Raw genomic sequence first — 21,417 nt, 5'->3', positions numbered from 1 at the left:
GGAACACTCGATCCCACTGTCTGCGTCATTGATTAAGATATTAAACCATATTGGTCCATCCAAACATTGAATCATTGACCACTGCCCTCTGGATATGACCATCCAGCCAGTTCCTCATCCACTAAACAATCTACCCATCAAATCCATACCTCTGCAATTTAGAGAGAAGGATGTTGCGAGAGATCATGTCAAAGGCTTTACAGAAGTCCAGATAGATGACATCTGTAGCCCTTCCTCTGTCCACTGATGTAGTTACTCCATCACAGAAGGCCACTCGGTTGGTCAGGCAGGACTTACCATTGGCGACGCCATGCTGGCTGTCTTGAATCACCTCCCTGTCCTCCATGTGTCTTATCACAGCTTCTAGGAGGATTTGTCCCATGATTTTCCCAGGCACAGAGGTGAGGCTGACAATACGTATTTTCTATGCCTCACAACTGCTAAAACTCTAGATGTATTTTCAGGGACTTTGACCAAATCTCTTAACGTTCATTAGATTGCTTCATGAGTTTGACCTTCTTCACAGTACAGCCAGTCATGGCCCTGACACTGACATGCAATCCTGAAAACCTACACATTTTCATCTGTGTGCATAGTCAGAATAAGAAAAACAAACAATTAAATTGCTGGTATGGGTGAAAGACAACAGTGACCTAAAATGCTCGCTATTGTTTAACAGGATTTAATATAATTTCCTCCAAGCAGTGGAAGGTTGACGTACTAGTCAGCTACAGCATAGATACCTCTTAGTGGGCTCAGAATACCAGAGATAAAAGCTGGGGAGGATGGAGACTTCTCTCCTGATATTGTGTAGCTGCAAGAAAAAATGGGAACTCCAAAAGGAGGAAGGAACAATTCATCCTTTTTTACTGAAAGAGGCATGAAGAGAGTCGTTAAAGCTCTCTGCAAAATAATATTTTAGGCAGGGAAAAAAATTATTTAATATATGTTTGCATACAACTTATACTATTCCCTTGGCTTTTACTCACACACGAAATAATTATATTCTTGTCAATCTATTCATTGCCAAGAAAAAAATAACTGTGCTGTCATAAATGACAAGCTATCTTCAAATACAGAATAACTGAGCGAAGCATATGAATTCCAAGACAGACAATGATCATGTCTTTTCATGAAAAAAAGTTTTCTTAGTATTTAAACTAAAGAGAGAGGTTAAAAAAAAAAAAAAGTAAAGAGGTGTGTCAACATATTTCTGACAGTGCCAGGACATTTAAGAGTTTTTCTTCCATGCAACCTCTCAACCTTGTCTTTTTAAAATTAAATTTTCATTTTTAAAATGGCTAACATTGCCTCAGTGGGTGTGTAACTTGGACTGGCTAATGAATAGTTCTCCTGCTAACTGAAGTTTCATTTTTTGGTTTTGCTAAATCAAAGCATTGAAGGCAAAATATAGTCCTTAGGAATATCTAGATATAAATCCTTTTACACTGCACTTGCATCTAGGAAGCAATATCTTTTACTGGTCCTTCTGTGGGTGTGTCATAGGGATTTGTGTCATAAAAAGATTCTCCAAATGGCAATATACAATAGAGCTGCACCTTCATCCGGATTATTTAAGAAATGGCAACACTCTGTGCAAAAGAAATTCAGTCCTCTTTTTGAAAAGTCACTGCTGCAGTACTTTACATAGGAAAGTTACAACTTAAAGTACATTTCTGGAAATGGTATAGTTAGTATCTATGTGCATTCTTTAAATAATGGCATACCTAGATTAGAAACGGCAAATAATTTTTCTCTGTTTGCTTCTTTATTTGCTTGGATTAAGCTTGCCACAGCTGTCCTGCAAAATGAAATGGAAGGGCAGGTAATAAACCTTTTGATAGTTCAGCTCTCCCTGCTTCCCACTCAGCAGCTCCCTTCCCCAGGCCCTGCCATCGCCTGGTCCGTTCCCCAGCCACAGCTCAGCACCCTCATCCCCACAGCCTGATCAGCCCCTCCACCTCTGCCAGTGTTTACTAATGAGAAGTTGGAGTGTTTTCACGACTGATAAGGCACGTTGTAGCTTTTGTAAATCATACTATAAGGAGCTCTGTTTGCAGTTTTGTCATTCTAAGAGTCCACAAGGTACAGGGTCAGACCACAAATGGTGGCTTTGAAATGTGTTTTCTGATTCAGCATCTGAAAATAACAGGGTCTGTGTGATTGCTGGTAGAGGGACCATCCAAATGCAGTGTGTTTGAGGTTTTGTTGTAGAAATGGCAGCACTGAAATCCCAAAACATTGTGCTCCTACATTATTTGAATGATGAAAGATACACACAGAAGTAGATGTTACGCTGCAGGAGGAAAGGTCTAGGGTGTTGTGAAAATAATTTATGTTTTGCCAGCAAAAATTCACACAAGAAGGACACATTTTAATTTAAAATTTCTCTTGGCATATAAAAAAAAATTAAAATCTGCAATTGTAAGCATAAAATTGAGTTTAGTTTTTTAGTTTCTCTTATGTTAAAAAAGAGTGACAAGTGTTAAAATAAAAAGTAGTTTTGGATAGAAAAAAAATATTCATACGTCTTCCAAAGTAGAAAGAGAAGAGTTTGATTGAAAAAAAATGAAGCAAATTTGATAGCATTTGATTTTGCCTGATCAAAGTGTACATTTTTCAGTGAAAAAGTGTTTCAGACAACAGCTAGATCTACTCAGAGGACTGTTACCATGTGTGCAGCTCTTACCAGCTCGCTTTGCTTATACAAAAAAATCCCTGCAATCTACATTTCCCTTTTCCTCTTCCCCTATGAAAGCAAAACTATTGCACATCCATATTAATCTCCTCATTTTTTCTTTCCAAAGTTCTGCTAAGCCTATCCTAGTCCTGCCACAAACTCCCTTTGTATCTGTGTCCTTCCTTCATTCCCTCAAACCCTGCACCCTAATTTTCTCCAAACCCTTCATCTCTCCTTCTAGCCACCCTGCTTCTCTGTTCAAACAAGACATTTAGGAGAGCAGAACAACAGAAAACAGCAAAGCAGTCCTTGAAAACTTAAAACACGCACATACATGTTGCTCCAAGCAGGCCAAGTTTTCGTTTGGTTTAAAACAGGATAATTCTGCTGACATGATAAAATTAACATTAATTTAGAAGTTTTCCTATCACAATTTCAAACTGGCTCACACTTGAGATATGGACTGCATGTGTGTATGTGAGAATAAAACCCAAAATCTGGAGCAATTAAGATGATGGGTTTTCTTTCTCTCTGACATGTAGGAAAGTTGAGCACTGCCGATGTGGAACACCATTGTTATCTCAAAAAGCCACCAATCACTTTACTGTAAAAAAAAAAAACAAACCACCTACCTCCCCCAAAATAATTGTATTTCCCAGGGAAGGACACAATATCAAACCAGAACAGAAAGTTCCAGACCTGATTTACAGCTTTAGTCCATCCTTAAAGCAAGTCTTGGTTCACCCTGACTTAATGTGTTGTGACTGCCACCTGCATGAAATCACCTGCTGGGTATTGTTATATTTGTTGTTTTTGCTAAATCTGTGCATCTCATTTTAACTACAATTACCTATGTAGCTGGTTTTGCTGTATCCAGTGGAGAGAAGAGAAGACTTGCTCTGGACTTGGCTGCCAGAATGAGCCACATTATAGACCTAAAAACATTTAACTAGAGGTGATCCGATGATGTGTGAAAAAATTTCTTCAACTCGTGTTTTCCACAAATACATGTCATGACTGCTGTTTTCCTCTTGATTTACTAAAAATACTTAAGTGCCTTTACTTCTTTTGTAGGATTATGCTATGAAACATTCAGCATTCGGGAAGATTGCACACAGACTTTAAAATTTTCTTCCCATCACACCCCCCCACCAAATTTACACAAATCAAAGCTGATGAAAGAGTAGCAGTGGTAGCTCCACTGTCTGGTTAGCCACTCTGATCTGCTAAAATCTAGATGTGGAGAAAAGGAATCTAAAAAACAAACAAATTAAAAAATCTCAAAGAGTGGTTCTCAGACAGCTCTTTTGTGTGGAGATCTTATACTTGACACCATGCCTTATGTGGAATGCACATCAAATCACCTGGAGACTCCACATCAATAGTAGTTATGTGCATGCATGTACCACAAAGAGAACAGACCCTTAAACCAGTCGGGTGCATGAGACAAAAAAAAAAGTCTAAAGAGTGTAAATCTAGAAGCATACATCAACTTCTTCTTTTGATTTACCTCTCTGCTCTGCCTCATGGCTTTTTTGTTGTTGCTTTTTAATGTTTTAATGGATGAATTTCAAAAAAAGGACTTTCTCAGCAAAGCCAGTATTTTATTTTATAAGGTTCTGTCTTTAATCTATCACATCTGTGTTATCTGATCCAAGGCTGCCCATAGGATAGAGGGCCAGATTCTTAGCTCCCATGTACTTGTCTCACAGACTTCAAGGGGGTTACACCAACAGCAACAAGTCGATGACTTGGTCTTGTTTGTTGTTGAACTCTTAAGTGTTACCACATTTTTCCTGTAACTGTTACTGATGCACATACCAAGTACCCCTCAGATAAAATGATTTCCTCTCTGCTGAGCTGACTTTTGCTCCAGGCTGGCGTTTACTAATTTCAGGGAGGTTTTGCTATCACCGTGAACAGGAGCAAAACAAGCCTCTTGAAGGAGTCAATGGACTTCAGTATTTAAAAAACAGAGTTTTGTACCTCAGAACTGAGTGCCAGGTTAAGGTCCATTTGCTCCTTTCAATCTAGGAATGACAGGGATGTTATAATAGCAATTGGAATAGAATAGAACAAACAAACAACAAGAAACTGCCTGTTTATATTGCAGGATCAAGCTGGTAAACTCTGGGTTTACCTTCCACAACCCACTTAAGAGTGTAAGGCACTGCCTTTCCCTTAATCCTAGATATACTTTCAGTGTTGTGAACAAGCCCAATGGACCTGTCTGCAAAACTGAGTGAAACCTCAGTGAAGCCAAGCACATGTTCACAGGCTCCATGCCTTTCCTCTTGCTCTTCCACCAGTTGCTGCTAGACCACTCCTGGGTTTCTGATCACCCTGCTGCTGGGTTGTCTTACTGTTAAAGCAGTCCATCCTACACAGGGATTTCTGACTACACCAAGGAGTTAAATTTAACAGGACTTTCCCTGTGATGTTGGAAACCACGGTCTGCTACTGCTGAGTATGGCCATCCTCTCCCTTCTGGGAGTCCCTACCTTCTCCTCCTGACCCTCCCTCCCCAGATTGCTTTCTGAGGTACAAAGAAATGTGGGCTATAAGCAAGGGCAACCAATTCCATACGTCATGCATCAAACATCAGCTTGGTTTCTATCTGACACAAGCTCTGACCCCAGGAGACATCAGCCCATGCACTGGCAGTACACCATGATGGCTTTGTGCCTGGCTGGGACCAAACACCCAGCAAGGGAGGCCATGCAGACAAAGCGAGGACGTGGTCCTCTGCTGCTGCAGGACATATGTCTCCAAACAACAATCTCAAATGCTGGGAGGCAAAAAGTAAAAGGAAAGCCTGCAGTAAAAGTATGTTTCCACAGAAGTGGGTAATATGTGTATTGTGTACTGTGTGGTTTTTAAACAGAATCTCTGCTCTTACAACCTATTTAATGATTATCCTCCACACAGCTGGCAGGTATACTAAGCACAGAAACTGCACAGACATCTTAAAAGAAGGAGGAAAAGTGATTAATAACTCAGTGCAGGGTGTGAAGTAGAGAGTAATAGGTTAGCTGTTGATACTAGCTCGAAGATCTACAAAGAAAACATCCTTCCATACATCTACAAGCTATGGTACATCCCCTGATTTTTTTTAGACACACTTGATGAACAGAAGTCCCTCCATGACATTCAGGTCTGTCAATGTGACTTCAGTGCTGGGCAAGGTTAAGGAACAGATCTTCTTGTGTGACATCACATGGCACATGCAGGACAACCAGGTGATCAGGCCCAGTCAGCATGAGTTTATGAAAGGCAGGTCCTGCTTGACCAACCTGATCTCCTTCTATGACAATATGACCCACTTAGTGCATGATGGAAAGGCTATGGATGTTGTGTACTTAGACTTCAGTTTACTTTGACGCTGTTTCCTACAGCATTCTCCTGAAGAAGGTGGTAGCTCATGGCCTGGATTCGTGTACTATGCAATGGATAAAGAACCAGCTGGACAGTCAGGCCCAAGGAGTTGTGGTGAATGGAGTTAAATCCAGTTGGCGGCCGGTCATGAGTGGTGTTCCCCAGGGCTCAGTGTTGGCACCAGTTCTGTTTAATGTCTTTATCAACTATCTGGATGAGGGGATTGAGTGCACCCTCAGTAGGTCTGCAGATGACACCAAATTGGGTGGGAGTGTTGATCTGCTGCAGGGTAGGAAGGCCACACAGAGGGATCTGGAGTGGATGGATCATTTGGCTGAGGCCAATTGTATAAGATTTAGCAAGGCCAAGTGCAGGGTCTGCATTTAGGCCACAACAACCCCAGGCAGCGCTACAGGCTCGGGGAAGAGTGGCTGGAAAGTGCCTGGCAGAGAGGGATCTGGGAGTGTTGATCGACAGCCAGCTGAATACGAGCCAGCGGTGTGGCCAGGTGGCCAAAAAGGCCAACAGCATCCTGGCTTGTATCAGGAATAGTGTGGCCAGTGATCAACCACCTGTAATCAGCACTGGTGAGGCCCCACCTCAGAGACTGTGTTCAGTTTTGGGCCCCTCGCTACAATAAAGACATTTTGATGCTAGAGCGAGTTCAGAGAAGAGCAACGAAGTTGGTGAAGGGTCTGGAGTACAAGTCATACAGAGAGTGACTGAGGGAACTGGAGTTCTTTAGTCTGAAGGAAAGGAGTCTTAGGGGAGGTCTTGTGACTCTCCACAACTACCTGAAAGCAGGTTGTAGCCCAGTGGGTGTCAGTCTCTTTTCTTACGTAACAAGCAATGGGACAAGAGGAAAAAGCCTCAAGTTGCTTCAAGGGAGGTTTAGATTAGATATTAGGAAATATTTATTCACTGAAAGGGTTTCCAGGCGTTGGAACAAGCTGCCCAGGGAAATGGTTGAGTCACCATCCCTGGAAGTGTTTAAAAGACACGTAGACGTGGCACTTAGGGACGTGGTTTAGTAGTGGACTTGACAGTATTAGCTTAATGGTTTTACTCAGTGATCTTAGCAGTCTTTTCCAAACTAAATGAGCCTATGATTCTGTGATTCTGTAATCAAATGTGGTCTACAATTGCTTCAGGGTGCTCCCCTTCAAGTCTGGTGTCAAGGGTAGAGGGAAGGCCCATCTGTGGAGATCTGACGTGTTCTCCTGAGGCAGCCCATGCCGCTCCACATCTCAAGCCCTGTGGAGGACTGTAGGCTGCTTCTGCTGTTAGTATCTCTGCCACTCCACTCTGCTTCAACATGTTCAAAAGTTTCTTCCTCTCTCTGTAAGTCATTTGTTTTCTGATCCCTGCAAACTGATAGAACTTCTAAGTAAAAGACTGAGCACTTCACATGTTCATATATCAATTCCTTTCAGACATTGTTTAATTTAAAGAATCACATAGAAACAGCATGCAAGACCTAGTCAGTACTTTACCTCAGTCTTCCAAAGCATGACACAAAAATAAATAAAACTAGATCAAAGGAAAACAAGGAAATCATCTGTATCAAGCAAAATTACTAACCATATTTTTAATTCAGGAAAAAAATAGATTTTTTTGCATCTTTACAACTGAGGGTAAAAAGGGGTTAAAAAGGGTAAAAATAAGGAAATTAGTAGAAAATATGATCTTTCAAAAGCAGTGACTGTTTATTCTACTCAGTTTGGTTTTCTACATGTCTTACCAGTTCTTCATACACTTTAGCAGAAAATGAATTTTGTCAAGCCACTAAAGATTAGATTATTGCATATTCTTAGAAAGGGAAAGCATAAGAATACTTTAAATCCCCAAGGCCTATTTATATACTCCACTCAAAGTGTTGCTGTGGATTTCAATGAGACCTACTCCCATGAAATTATCAGAAAGCTGAAAAAGTCCTTTACAGGCACCCAGGGACCAATCTGAAACCTGAGAGACGGAAGGGAATTGCAGGTCTCCAGGACAGCTTTTGCCTAGAAGCTCCAGTGTGTTGTAAAAGTGGGCTGGATGATGAGGATTTAGGAACTGGCTGCTTTAATGACTTCTCTGTCTAGTGGATACCACCTCAGAGGGAGCCAGTACTCACAGGGTTCAGCAGGCTTGGGAAGACAAATGGATGGAGTCCAGAACAAGAAATGGGGTGAAGCAGAGCCAGGTTGGGAAAGAGATTGCAGTAGGACTAGGTCAGCAAGGTGGGATGCTGCAGGACCAGGTGAGGGGTAGAGATGGGGCAGAGTTGAGTCAGGAGGGAGATGCAGCAGCATCAGTGCAGGAAGAGAATTGCCATGGGATCGAGCTGGGAAGGTGGATGCAGCAGTACTGGGAGAGGGAAAGCTGTGATGCTGGGTAGGGAAGGGTGATGCAGTGAGCCCAGGCTGGGAAGTGACTTCTGGAGGGCCATGCAGGTACCACCTCAGCAGGTGGGCCACTCTGGGTGGGCAGAGCTGGAGGAGGATGCTGCAGGGGATACCTGGCCACAGGTGAATTTCACAACCAGCTAGATGACAGCTCAGCTGCAGGGAACACCCAGCTGGGGCTGGGCTGGAGGTGGTCACCATCACCCAGCTTGGGGCTTTCAAGACAAAAACGCTTTTGAACTCCTCCAAGTAAGTTTACACAGAAGTCTCACAGTGCCTGTTTAAATAAATGTGTCTGAACAGGAAAATCAAACAGACAGGGAGCGACTTCAGTTTCTTCGCTTATACGATGTTTGAAATGATAAGCAAGGATATATTTTCACATAATTGGGCTGTGTCAAGGTACTGGCCGCTTGATCAGATAGGGGCTCTCTATGTAGTCTCACATCAGAGGGCTAGTAAACTACAAATTAAGGCAGGCTTCAGATTTTGTCTGCGAAGTAGCCAAATAAACTGAATTTTATCCTTAAAGGTCATAAGTGGGAGCAGAGAGGAATACACAAAAAGGGCACAATAATGTACCAGGAAAACTGAACTGGAAAGAGTAAGGGAACAAAAGTGTTGCAAAGGGCTCAATCGCTCTTGAAAAATCCATAAATATTGGAAAGATGCCAATTTATAGCTTTGGATCTGACGGGGGCTTTAAGAGCCCACACTTTCATCATTCCAAAAAAGGTCTGCAGGAAAGGCAGAGCTGGGGGAGCAGGGGAAATGTAATGCACTGTGGCTCCATTGAAGGCTTTTGGTTTGCTTTTGTTTTGTTTGTTGGCAGTTTTTCATTTTATTTGGTATTTGCATACTTGCAACAACACTTTGTGGATAACTGGACACACTGTGACACGTCGCACAGGCTGGTGGGATGAGGGCCAGAGAGATCTGACCAATCCTCTCCATCCCTCCATCCCACCCCATTTGCTCTGCCATTTTGCACCTGGGGACAGGCAACCTGCCCTTCATCCTGCTCCCCAGCTGCCCCCCCCAAAGTGGGAGGAAGCTCCCCTGCCCATCCACCGGCACCAGGGGAGAAGCACCAAAGACCTAGGGGCTGCAAACCCCCTTTCCCCTATGGCTGCTGCCTAAATTTCCTGCAAACCCAAGTCTGGTCCCCTCAGCCTTGTGCTCCAGACAGATTCCCAGGCTCCAGACAAAAAAGCCGGGGGGCTCCAGGGGACCCGGCTGGCTCCCAGCCAGCCCTGCTGAAAGGGGACCACAACAAGCCAGATTTACTTCTAAGAACAAAGTTTCCGATTACTTTCCAAAATTCTCATCGTACTCCTTTCTGGTTTTTTTCCTTTTCCTTCCCTCCCTTATTTTTCAAAATCTCAGCTGGAACAGAGGTGTTCCCTGTCACTGCCAGTGAACTTAGTGCTCCCACGCTTGTCAGCTCTGTGTATGATCCTGTGGCTTTTCTTTTTTTGTCCCTGGTTTTAGACATTGTCAGTATTCAGCTACTTGTGTAAGCAAATGAGGAGGACCTGAATTTGTCTGCGAGGCTGCTGTGTATGTTTTTTCCTGTAAACAGCTAATGCTGAATAAAGCAAATGGTGATCTGTGCCTACCTCCCCAGTCCCCCTTATCCCAGACCCAGTGACCACAGTGTCGGAGTCAGGATGCGAAGTGTAGGAGAGTGTGTGTGTGCGTGAATGTCACCTGCTGCCAGGGCTCACAGCTCCAGTAGTAACTAATGAACGGTGGACTCTTATGGGAGATTTCTGTGTAAAAAAGATGAAATGACTTGCAGAAGGCCACCAGCAAACCTACAAGAGAGAATTCTGTGTCCCGAATGTGCTCCTGCTCTCTCTGCCTGTTGTCAGAGCCTCCTCTTTGTGTCTCTTTGTTATTAATGTGGCACCATTAGCTCATTATCTCTCTCAAGTTATTACAGAAAAAAAGAAAGAGGTATGAGCACTTCGTTGGTATTCTTTAAATTGTCTTAGAAGTAAAAATCAAATCGACCTAAATCCAGCCCAAGTGCAATAGGACTTAACAGCAGGGGACAGACTGACTTCGGTGCCATACCCAATCAGTTGAGTTCACACCTGGTGGCAGGATGGCACCCTGCCCCACTGCTGGTGGGAGAGGAGGTGGGGAGCAGCCTGCACACCCGAACTGAGCAACCTGCAGCCACTCAGTCTGGGCTTACCCCTGCAAGGGATGCTCGGTTGTGTGGAGGATGTCGTACCTTCAAGCCGTGGATTGCAGGGAGAAGTCTGATGCTGTTTGAAGAGGTGAAAGAAGTTCTGCTTTGAGTTACAGAAAAAAAACGAACAAACAACAGCTGTTGAAAAGCAAAGTGACCCAACACCAATAAAAAACCCACACTTGCTACACAACTAATGTCAAAACCATGTATGCAGGGAATAACATGAAAGCAGCTCAAGGCAGACCAATGTCTAGAAATGTTATCTCTTCTGTTCCAAAGCTAATCAGCCCAGCAGTGGGCAAGCCAGGAACATTTTAGATTATGTCGATGCTTGTGGTTGATGGAAAGTCTGATGGGAACATAAGCTTTCTAAAAGGAAAATTCAGTTCCCCTACAAAATACTTGGGATTTTTTTTTCTCTCCTCCTCTGGCAATAAAATAGTTTGGTTACATTGATTTATTAGAATGATGTAACTCCCAGTATCATATCTAGCCATCAGCTGCCACTCAGCAAAAGGATGTGGTGAGATCACATCGCCAAAATAATAAGGCAGTGGAGTTCCTAAGCAGGAGGTTACATATCAACAGGACAGTCTCAAATATTTGCGGATGGCTTTGATAGTTGCAAGAGTGTGATGTTGTTTTGTTTTTCAATAGACAGAGTCTGGAAGATACCTGATGCCAGTTACTCTGCTGTTGAACTGCAGTTTCCTTTGAACAGGAAAGTTAAAATCCTTCTATGTGTGTATGCATGAATATACGTTTTTCTGAGTGGCAGGTTTTTGCTTAAGGCAATCACTTTCAAACTGTCTTAACTGAGGAAGAAAAGAAGTATTTGCCCCAGTCCTGTTCCACATGAGTTCAGAGGGATGGTTTTGGGCCCCAGATTTTATAGATGCAAATCAAAGATGGGAGGAAGGGTAGAAATCCTGCCTTGGGAAGCTGTGTGACACCAGCAGGAAGGTCCAAAAAAGGGTGTTGGAAAGAGGAGGCTTGCCAAGTTCAACCCCAGTGCCCATAGGTTGTGCTGCTGTCCACCAGCAGGGCCGTGGCTCCTAGCCCTCCTCCAGCTGTGCATCTGGTGACAGCAGCTGGAGGGGAAACCCTTCTACACAGACACAGCATTGCCATACATAGGGGTTTGCCCTCCCTTGATTTTTCCTTTGATTTTTTTTTTTTCCTCAAGAACTGACTCCCATGTAGCTGAAAGGTATTTCCTTCTGAAAAGCATTGGTGGTGTTCTTTCCTTTTTCCTTCTCTCTCCTCTCCTCTCCTCTCCTCTCCTCTCCTCTCCTCTCCTCTCCTCTCCTCTCCTCTCCTCTCCTCTCCTCTCCTCTCCTCTCCTCTCCTCTCCTCTCCTCTCCTCTCCTCTCCTCTCCTCTCCTTTATTTTCTTTTCCCTAGTGGCATACACCTCTCTATTGGGAACAGATTTAGATCAAGACTCCTGCAGTTTGCAGAGTTTTTTTCAAAATGTGGTGACATGTGTTTCTTCTGCTCTATATATTTTCTTACCATCCTTTCCATCACATATTTTCCAGCAATTTAGAGAGATGTAAGGAATAGCTTTTACACAATAGGCAAAAAAGCATGGGGATTATTCCAATGGTCTTGCAAGTTTAAAGTATTTCATCTTCTTCAAAAAGGGAGGGGGAGAAAAAAGTGTCCTTGTGAGCAAATGATTAGAAGGAGACCGGGAATACAATAATTACCCCAAATGGAAACCCAGACCACAGTCAAACAATACAGCTTTTGTAAACCAGCAGCGCCTGTAAAAAATCTAGGAAATCTCATAACTAGAGCTGGTGAAATCCTTTTCTTATGCAACGATATGTAAAAGGCTCCTGAGAAACGAGGAGTAAACATGGAAATGCTGTAAAATAACATGATCATGAACTTGCTCTGAGCACTGGAGATCGCCTTGGCAGTACCAGCATGGATTCCTTCAACCACAAAGTATTTTCTCATGTTAAGGAATTTGGGACAAATTACATTTCGTTACATCTCGCCAATAAACAAGAACGTGAAGAGAAATAAAGCGGGACTCGCCATAATCTACCTTGATCGTTGCGGAATTCAAATGGACCAAAGGAATTGGGAGTGAGACAGAGCACGGCTTTGAATGAATGTCCTTTATGTGAGAGTGGAGAGAAGATCATTTATATCCTTCATATTTTATAGTTTTGCCTCTAGGAAAGAAAAGACCAGCGGAGTCCCGACTATCATTTACTCATAATGATCGCATTCAATCTAGTGATTCACAGTGAATCATATAATAAGGTTTCCATTTTGCAAATGGGGAGAAGAAGGAGGGGTGGTTAAACTTTGTTTAGTTCGTATTCATGCCCCCGGCCTCCTGTTTCCCTTGAACTGTCCAGTTCAAATGACTAACCCATGGGGCGACGCATTTTTCGTTGTGGGGTTTTTTTGTTTGTTTGTTTATTTGCCTCACCTCTTCTATTACCCCGCCAGCAATAAAAATCCCTGGAAGGAAAGCTTACAGGTTAATTGTACAGTTACTCATTTTCCTACGGCAGCGCTTTATCCAAACGTAGGTTTGCTTTCGCGGTGTCCCGGGGCCGGGCCGGGCCGGGCCGGGCCGCTCCGGTGGTGGCTCTGCTGCCCCAGCATGGCGGGCGGAGACCCTCGGCCTGTCCGGGCCCCGCCGTCCGGCCCGGTGCGGCCCCTCTGCCCGGGGCACGGCCCGTCTGCGGGCGGGGGAGCAGGAGAAGCAGCCCTGAACGTCGGCTTGCAGCGGCAACGGGAAAGAGAGAAAAGTTGCATTTCTGCATTTTGGCCTAAACCCACACTCACTGGCCCCGGGCACGGGGGGACAGCGCGCTCTGCGCACCTCTTCTGCGGCTTTGGGTCAGGAAGAGGGGATTTCGGCACCTGAGACTCTGCTTCCCTTCCAGATGTTGTTGCAGACACACGGGTAGGCACATAAACAACCTCGCCGGCTCGCTGTTAAAGCGGCCGGCAGTCGGATGCTCTCTTTGCTCTCGGGACTTTTGCCATCTGCAAGCGTTTCAGGTAAAAGACGAGGCGAGGACAGGGTGAAGCTTTCGTGGTTTGGAGGAGGCGGCTGGCTCGGCAGGCATGTCTGCGCCGAGGCTGGAAGCCGCATATCGGCCCCATCAACTACTTCTTCTGCAGAGCCGCCTGAGAAATAGTAGTAAACACCCCAAAACGCGAACGAAAGAAAGGTGCCAAGAGGGGTACAGGCTCGGAAAGCACAGGCATCCCGGAGCGAGCAGGCGAGGAGAAGCTGGCCGGTGCTAGCGGGCACGGGCAGAGGTGATGGCACACAGATACCGGCCACAAATGCGCCTGAAGGAGCGGTTCTCTCCTCCAGGAGAACCGGTGCTCTCCTCTAGGAGAACCGGCACCTTTGCAAGAGGTTTTAAAAACCATATAAAATCAAATAGTCGTGTTGTCACTGAAAGGAAACCACTGCCATAGCCATGGGGTTTTCACCAAGACAGCCAAGTTCCCTTTTGGGCAGAGCAGAGTCTCGAAGTCTGCTTGACATCTTGAAGCTTAAATAACCGTAAGGCATTGTTACTCCCTGGCAGCAAAGTGCCTCGTTACGCCTGATTGAGCTAATTGCTTTGAAATAGGATATATTATCTATAATTATAGAGATCTTGGAGGAGACGGCCAGCCTTTTCTTTCATCTTTTCCAAGTGCATCAAAATGTCGCGATCAAATTAATTTGGGCCACTTGAAATAGTGCCTTCCTTTCAGCCCGGCTCCTCCGACCCTCAAAGAGCCGGGGACGCCTCGGCGGCTGGAGTTGGGCCATCCAAATCACAGCTCTTGGTAACCTCCCGAGGACCAGTCCAGGTGCCTGAAGCCTTAGAAGTCGTCTAGTTCATGTTTGATCTGGGCAGAACGGGAAAGGGGAAAATAAAGGGGGCGGAGGGGGGGCAGAAAAAAAGGACGGAGATCTTTTCTTATTATTCAACGCTTAGTGGAGGAGCAGCGACGGGAGCAGGGAGGGTTGAGACTTCAAGGGCTTTGAGGGCTTGTAAAGCCCGCGGGACATTTTTATCACTTGCGATAGATTTCTTTGCCCCCAAGGGCTGAGCCGCTCGAAGCTGGAGCAAGGCTGTCTGAAAGGAGCGCAGACAGGGCGGAGAGAGCGCGGAAGGGGCGCGCAGATGAAGCCCGGAGCGTCAGAGCTTCCGCGGAGTCACCAGTCCCCAAAGCCTCCTGGTATCCTGTGGGGCTGTCTGGTCTCCTAAGAGCTGCTGTCTCGGGGGAAATAAAATAGAAACACGGGAAACAACAACACCCTTCTCCTTTCTGACTTCTGCCTTTAAGTCAAAGATAACGTTTACAAAAGGCAGACAATGCCCTGAATTGGCTTAGAACTGCCTCCTGTCGTCCCTCCCCATCCCCCATGCACTCCTCCCAGCTCTTGTTGTTGTATTCCCACCGAAATAAAATGCTATGGGTAATGGCTTTGCCTAGCACATTCATTATATTGAAACGGGACTGTTTAGGATGCTAATTGCCCAATATTGTTATCTAGCACAAGTGCCTTCAGGGAAGCGCCACGATTCCAAATAAAAACACTGGACTGGAACAAACATCAATAAAGTCACCTATTCCTTCCTCCTCCCCCCCGCCCTTTCACTTCGGTTTTTCTTACAGCACAGGGAGGAAAATGAGAGACACCTAAAAGAAAGTCAGAGTATCAACACAGTGGAACCAATACAAAAAAAAAAAAAAAAAAAAATCCAAAAGTCCAGTGATGTTTTCGTCACCCAGAACGCGGCGAACAAGGCGAGAAGAGTTGGAATAGCAAATTTTCCCGCTAAACAAATAAAGACATCTTGGGGAAGATTTCGTTTTGTAAATTCGATTTCTCCATTCCTAACTTAGAATTTGTGGGTTTAATTAAGAAAGAAAGGAAAAAAGAAAGAAGGACGCAAGAAACGAAAGAAACTTTACTGGCTTCCCGTTTTCAGCCCAGCATGTGAATTTGAATCAAGTCCTTGCTATGGTACAGTGATTAAAATACCACCGAGTATGACAGAAATGTAAACACAAAGCATTCATTGCTGGGAGATAAATAAAGAGCTAATTATCTCATTCTGTCAACTCTCAATGAGAGCGGGATCTCGCTCTCAGTATGGGATGTACACTCATCTCCTCAAACCTCAAAAACATCGCAATGCTAAAATCATTCTGCAAAAGAAATGTGAGGGAAAAAGCCCCCAGCAGCTCTATTTTTGTTTAGCATATTTCTATCAAAACAATGAGATCGAAAGCAGCCTAGGGGCTGTCCGAACGTCTAATAAACACATCACGCTTTCCTTTGCCAGATTACTTTTCGGATCAGGAAAAAAAAAAAAAAAAAAAAGATCCTACCTGTAGGATCGGGTGGAGGGGACACCGTGAAATACAGTGCATCGATATTTGTGAGTGTTTTCTTGATCGGGGGTGGGGTGGGGTGCATCTTCGCGTCAAGCACCGGGCTTTGGGAAAATGTCGTGTGATTGGTAGAGCAAACTAATTTTGTCAGGCTGAATGTGCCGATGTCCCAGGGCTAAGGCGCCTTGCTCCCTTGATGCGGGTTAACGTCCTCAATAGTCCCCCTCCAGCTGAAGCCTTTGATCAGACCGCTGCTGGCGCCTAAAAACAACATCACTTGTCTGCCTATTAGAGGCACTGACTAATCGTGACAGATTGTTTATTCTCGCAATTAGCAATGCAGCCGCTTCTCCGAGCACCCCCTTCCACACCCCCGCCCCGGCGGGGCCCGGCCCGGCCCCCTGGCCCGACGGGGCGCGGCTGCGGGCAGCGCGGGCAGCAGGGGCAGCCGGGCTGGGCGAGGCGGTGGGACCGCTGCTCTCTGCCTCAGAGTAGCGCTCACCAGGGCGGCACGAATCGGGAGGGGAACTGAATGTATGTACTCGAGCTATAGTTCTGCGAGTAGGTCTGTGCGATGTGTGTTCCTCCTAATATATAGGAGAGCACGGGGGTAGGCTGCAAGTCGCCTACAAATCATCTTCACCTACAGGGACTCTATATGAGCACAGCACAGCGTGTGTGAGGCAGGTACGTGCAGGACAGTACCCACAGCAAGCACACCGCCAGAGTGTATGCCCACGCGCGTGGACAATACGTGTGTGTGTAGCTGCGTGCAGGACAATTCATTTAAATCAGGTCCCGTCGCTTATCAGTTAATAAAATGTCTATTATATCAGTTCATTTCATAATCTATATGCTCCTAATCTCTCACCTTTATTGGGTCCAGTTAAAAGGGAATTCGCTGTCCCTCCCCGTTTAGATAATTACCCTTAAATTACTGCAAGAGGCTCTTGTGTTTCGAGGAGATTAGAGCCCTGCAGCTATCAATAAACTTTTCTCAGCGAGCGGCCAATCACGTTTTTAGAGAGAGGCTCCGTTTTACTGCACATCCGTCCTGCGCGCAGGGATAAGGGTCGTAAAACAAATTTACAAAACAAAATAGCCGGGACTTTAATGGGTCTGAAGCTTAGATGTTCCTTTTTATGTGAATGAACATTTCATTATCTGGAGACACGCACACATCTATCCCATGAAACGTAGCACAATTCGAGTTCATGTATGTATGTATGTATATACGTGCAGACATCCGGAGATACGTTGAAGACGCTACAGGGTCGGCCTTCATTTAAAAAATAAAACAAACACACAACCCCCCCAAAACTAATTTTTTTCAAGGAGCAGCCAGGCTGCGGGACAGGCAGGGGCTCCCTCTGCGAGGTCACACTCAGGACAGCACGACATTTGTTGGTTTTCCAGAAGAACACGGCTCGCGCCCGCTCCCTCGCGCTTCGCCACAAAAACTGGCGTTTTATCCTACATTAATACAGTTTTTCCCCGATCTTTGAGCCTCCGCCCGCCAGACCCGTCCCCACCCCCGCCATGTGTCCCTCCTGCGTCGCACGCTGGGCCGCGGAGCGGGGCTAGGGGGCGCGGAGCGGGACTGGAGGGCCGCGGAGCGGGACCGGAGGGCGCCGGGTGCCTCGACGGCGGGTCCGGCTCCAGCTCCAGCCCCCCCGCCTGCTCGCGGGGCCGCCGCAGCCAATCGGGTGTCGCCGCCCCGCCCTCCTCGCGCTGGTTGGGCGGTGCCTTCCCCCGCGCCGCTTTATCAGGCGGTGCCGCGCGCCGCGGGACGGAGCGCGTGCCGACGGTTGGTCGCGCCCCTTCCCCCCTCCCCCCGACACCCCACCCTCTCCCCAGCGCCACCCCCGGCCCCATGAGCCGCGGCGTCCGCTCTCGCCCGGCGCTGCGGTGGCGACGACGGGCCGACTCTGCATGGCCCCGGCTGTGGATATGACCGCCGCGCCCACCGGGGTTCGCAGCGACGAGCTGCCCGCATCCGCCTTCAGCAAGCCCGGCGGCGGCGGCCTTGCCGTCGCGGCGGCGATGGGCGGGGAGGAGGAGAGCGACAAGCCCAAGGTCTCCCCATCCCTTCTGCCGTTCAGCGTGGAGGCGCTCATGGCCGATCACAGGAAGCCGGGGAGCAGGGAGAGCTCCGAGGGCGCCGGGCCCCCGCCGGGCGCCGGGGTGGCCGCCCGCACCAGCCTCAGCCCCCGCCTGGGCACCCTGACGGCGGAGGCGCCGGCATCCCCGTTGCCCCTCGGCGGCCACTTCTCCGTCGGGGGGCTGGTCAAGCTGCCCGAAGACGTCCTCGTCAAGTCGGAAAGCCCCGAGAAGCAGGAGCGGAGCCCCTGGATGCAAAGTCCGCGGTTCTCGCCACCTCCCCCGAGTAAGTAGGGGCCGGGAGCGGGCGGACTCGGAGTCTCCCCGGGGCCGTCTGCGCCCTTCCCGCGGGGCCGGGCAGTGCGGGGGCAACGCTGCGAGGGTGGCCGGGGATTTTCTCTCGATTTCACTCAGGCCGGCCCCTCCTGGCTTGTTTTTCCCTTGCGGTTTGCGCTCTTTGCCAGACTACTTCGGCCACTTCAAAATATTGAACCGGTTCAAGTGCGTGCGAAGCCGGGGCAGAGTCGGAGGGTGGCCGCGAAGGAAGAGCAGTCGCGCCAGGGCGAGATCTTGTGCCAAACGTTAACCCAAGCGGGGGCAGGGAAAGAAAAAGCAGTTCGGCCTTCCTGTTAGCTTAACCTGGGGCTCGATCGGGCCACGCAACCCTGATTCAGCCTCAGCAGTGTTTTTTTTCCGAAAGTGGCTTAATTTCATAAGGACCCGCACAGACCGGGCTCCCAGGCGAGGTGCCTTCGGGCTTTACCTCACCGGCTGCTATCTCAAGTGTTGCATCTCCAAACTCCGAAGAGCTGCAAATACTGATATTTTCCTGCCTAACTACGGATAAATTTAAATAATGAAAATAGCAGAGGAAGGACTGAGATCAGAAAAGCCCGTTAATCCTCTCCTGCGGTTGTGCTGAGCCTGGGCCGCCTGCCTTCGGCTGAATCCCGCTCTCTCCGCGCCCGGGCTCCCGCGGAAAGGGGCGAGTTTGGGGTGCTCTTAGCAGAGCTGCGAACAGAGCTACTTTCTCTCACCCTTGGAAAAAGTCAGGTTTTCCGAAGTGATTTGTAGGGTATCGCAGTAGTTTGAATTATTTAAATTGCAAAGTAAAAGTTGTTCTTACTAAGTAAACCCGAGGCAGACCGAGATTGTGGACCCTTAGAAACGTTAAATAAGAGGAGAGCGGTGAAGAGAGGTAGATAGAGGTTGAGTGTGAATTCAGACCTCGTAACTAATTACATGCTTGATCCGGTTCCCGGGGGCCTAATGGAGAGGGTGTGAGTCTAAGAAGCCAGCCCATTTTGTTTATTTTTTTTTTTTTTCCCCATAATCCAATAAAAAAAGGACAGGATGTATATTTATTTTGGAGGATCACCTGCTTCACTTAGGTCTCCTCTGTATGAGCCGGGAGCTGTGAAGGCAGTCGGTGGAGGTGGTGTGAGTGTCTGGCTCCTGTCCTATGCCGAGTTTTTCCATGGAATCAAAGAGGTTATTACCTTGAAGCACTGCGAGTAACTTTGGTCCCAGGAGCCTTGGAAAGCCTAATTCCTTAGTAAAGCACCCATTTACTTTACTGGAATGGGAGACCTCGATTTTAAGCATGCCCGGACAGCCTTGGAGTTTTTGGGCCATCTCACTTTGCACGGGACCTTATTTTCCCCCTTTTTTTCCACACCAACTGCTGTAGGATGTGGGCTTTGCAGGGTGTGAGGGTTCAGGCGCTGCTAACTGAGGTGTCTCTCTCCCCCTCTCCTCTGACTGCTCCTGGGTGCAGGGCGGCTGAGTCCGCCAGCCTGCACCCTGCGCAAGCACAAGACGAACAGGAAGCCCCGGACGCCCTTCACCACGGCACAGCTGCTGGCTCTGGAGAGGAAGTTTCGGCAGAAGCAGTACCTGTCCATCGCCGAGCGCGCAGAGTTCTCCAGCTCGCTCAGCCTCACTGAGACCCAGGTGAAGATCTGGTTCCAGAATCGCCGTGCCAAGGCCAAGCGGCTCCAGGAGGCCGAACTGGAGAAGCTGAAGATGGCAGCCAAGCCCATGCTCCCGCCCGCTGCTTTTGGCATCTCCTTCCCGCTGGGTGGCCCGGCTGTGGCCGGTGCCTCTCTATATGGTGCCTCCAGCCCTTTCCAGCGGGCAGGGCTGCCTGTGGCTCCTGTTGGACTGTACACAGCGCACGTGGGATACAGCATGTACCACCTCACATAGAGCTGAGCTCATCCCGCTGCCTGTCCGCTCCCGCTGGCCCTCCACACATTCCCTCCCTGCTCCTCGGCTCCTCACTGTGGACTTCTCCACGTACCCTGTGACAGAGTCTTCTCCGGTCTGGCTCTGCCTGGCCTTTGCTTCCCTCTGTGATGCTGGTTCCCTGGTCCAGCCCTGTTTCACTCTCCTTGACAGTTCTGGAAGCTGTTTTGCTCTCTGGCTGGCAGAAACCTGAGGCATTGCCCCAGCTCCTACCTGGCACAGGGTGATGGGTCAGCCCTGCCCCACTTCCCTGGAACCCACTGGCAGCCTGGGAAGAGCCTCTCACCATGGGGGAAGGAACTGTGGAAGAGAAATGGCAAAAAGGGAGCTGAATGATGGGACATTTCTCTTACTTTCTGCAAGGCGAGGTCAAGAGGCATAAGTGTAGAGTAGCCTCACCCATCCCTGTGTAACAGCACTGTCTGTTACCTGTGTTTGTTCTTCCACCAGCTCCTTTGAAAGGGGCTCTGTGTACTATGTAATATACTGTATATTTGAAATTTTATTATCATTTATATTATAGCTATATTTGTTAAATAAATTAATTTTAAGCTACTGTTCAATGCAGTTTATTTGCTTCTTGCCCTGACAGGGGTGAAAGAGAAAACTAAATTTACGTGTGTATCACGGAACAGGAGAGAGGGACTGGCTGTACCAGCTGCTTGTCCTCCTCTTCAGCAGACTTCAGCCTCAGACAGTGAGGCCTCGGCTGGGTTTGTAGCTTGCTGTTTTATTCTAGAGCTGCCCCATCATCACGGCTGTCTGAGGTTTCCTCCTTTTTCCCCCAGCTGCCCCTCGCTGGCAGATCCCATTGCATCCCCTGACCCAAGGGTGTTGGTGCCCACTGCTGCTCCTCCACAATGTTCTCAGGACCGGCATTTACCTGGCTGGGCTTTCCAGCCCCAGGCAGGAGAAATACTGCTCAGCTGCCAGTCTTTTGCCAGGAAGCTCTTGGTCTCAGCTCCCGATGGCTGCCGGAGGCTTCGGGGATGTGGTAACTTGGCCCCCACCTCAGGGCCAAGCCTAAAAAGAGACCAA

General features: G+C 47.5%; 1 protein-coding gene across 1 annotated transcript; it reads left to right on the top strand.

Moving 5' to 3' along the window:
* Window positions 1-17,870: 17,870 nt before the first annotated feature.
* Window positions 17,871-20,935, top strand: MSX1 (msh homeobox 1). Its single transcript, XM_065837495.2, has 2 exons — window positions 17,871-18,418; window positions 19,910-20,935. Exons 1-2 carry the CDS (start codon window positions 17,965-17,967, stop codon window positions 20,338-20,340), a joined length of 885 nt encoding a protein of 294 aa, XP_065693567.1. The 5' UTR covers window positions 17,871-17,964; the 3' UTR covers window positions 20,341-20,935.
* The last annotated feature ends 482 nt before the right edge of the window (window positions 20,936-21,417 follow it).

The sequence above is a fragment of the Patagioenas fasciata genome, chromosome 4 (assembly GCF_037038585.1).
Source record: "Patagioenas fasciata isolate bPatFas1 chromosome 4, bPatFas1.hap1, whole genome shotgun sequence".
NCBI lineage: Eukaryota > Metazoa > Chordata > Aves > Columbiformes > Columbidae > Patagioenas > Patagioenas fasciata.
Note: the sequence above shows the minus strand (reverse complement) of the source record. Positions and strands in the feature narration are given on the sequence as shown.

Bases quoted from the DNA above. Each gene is read 5' to 3' on its own strand.
- MSX1 (XM_065837495.2), top strand. From the start codon at position 17,965: ATGGCCCCGGCTGTGGATATGACCGCCGCGCCCACCGGGGTTCGCAGC. The intron at 18,419-19,909 runs GTAAGTAGGGGC...TCCTGGGTGCAG, and splicing joins GTTCTCGCCACCTCCCCCGA to GGCGGCTGAGTCCGCCAGCC.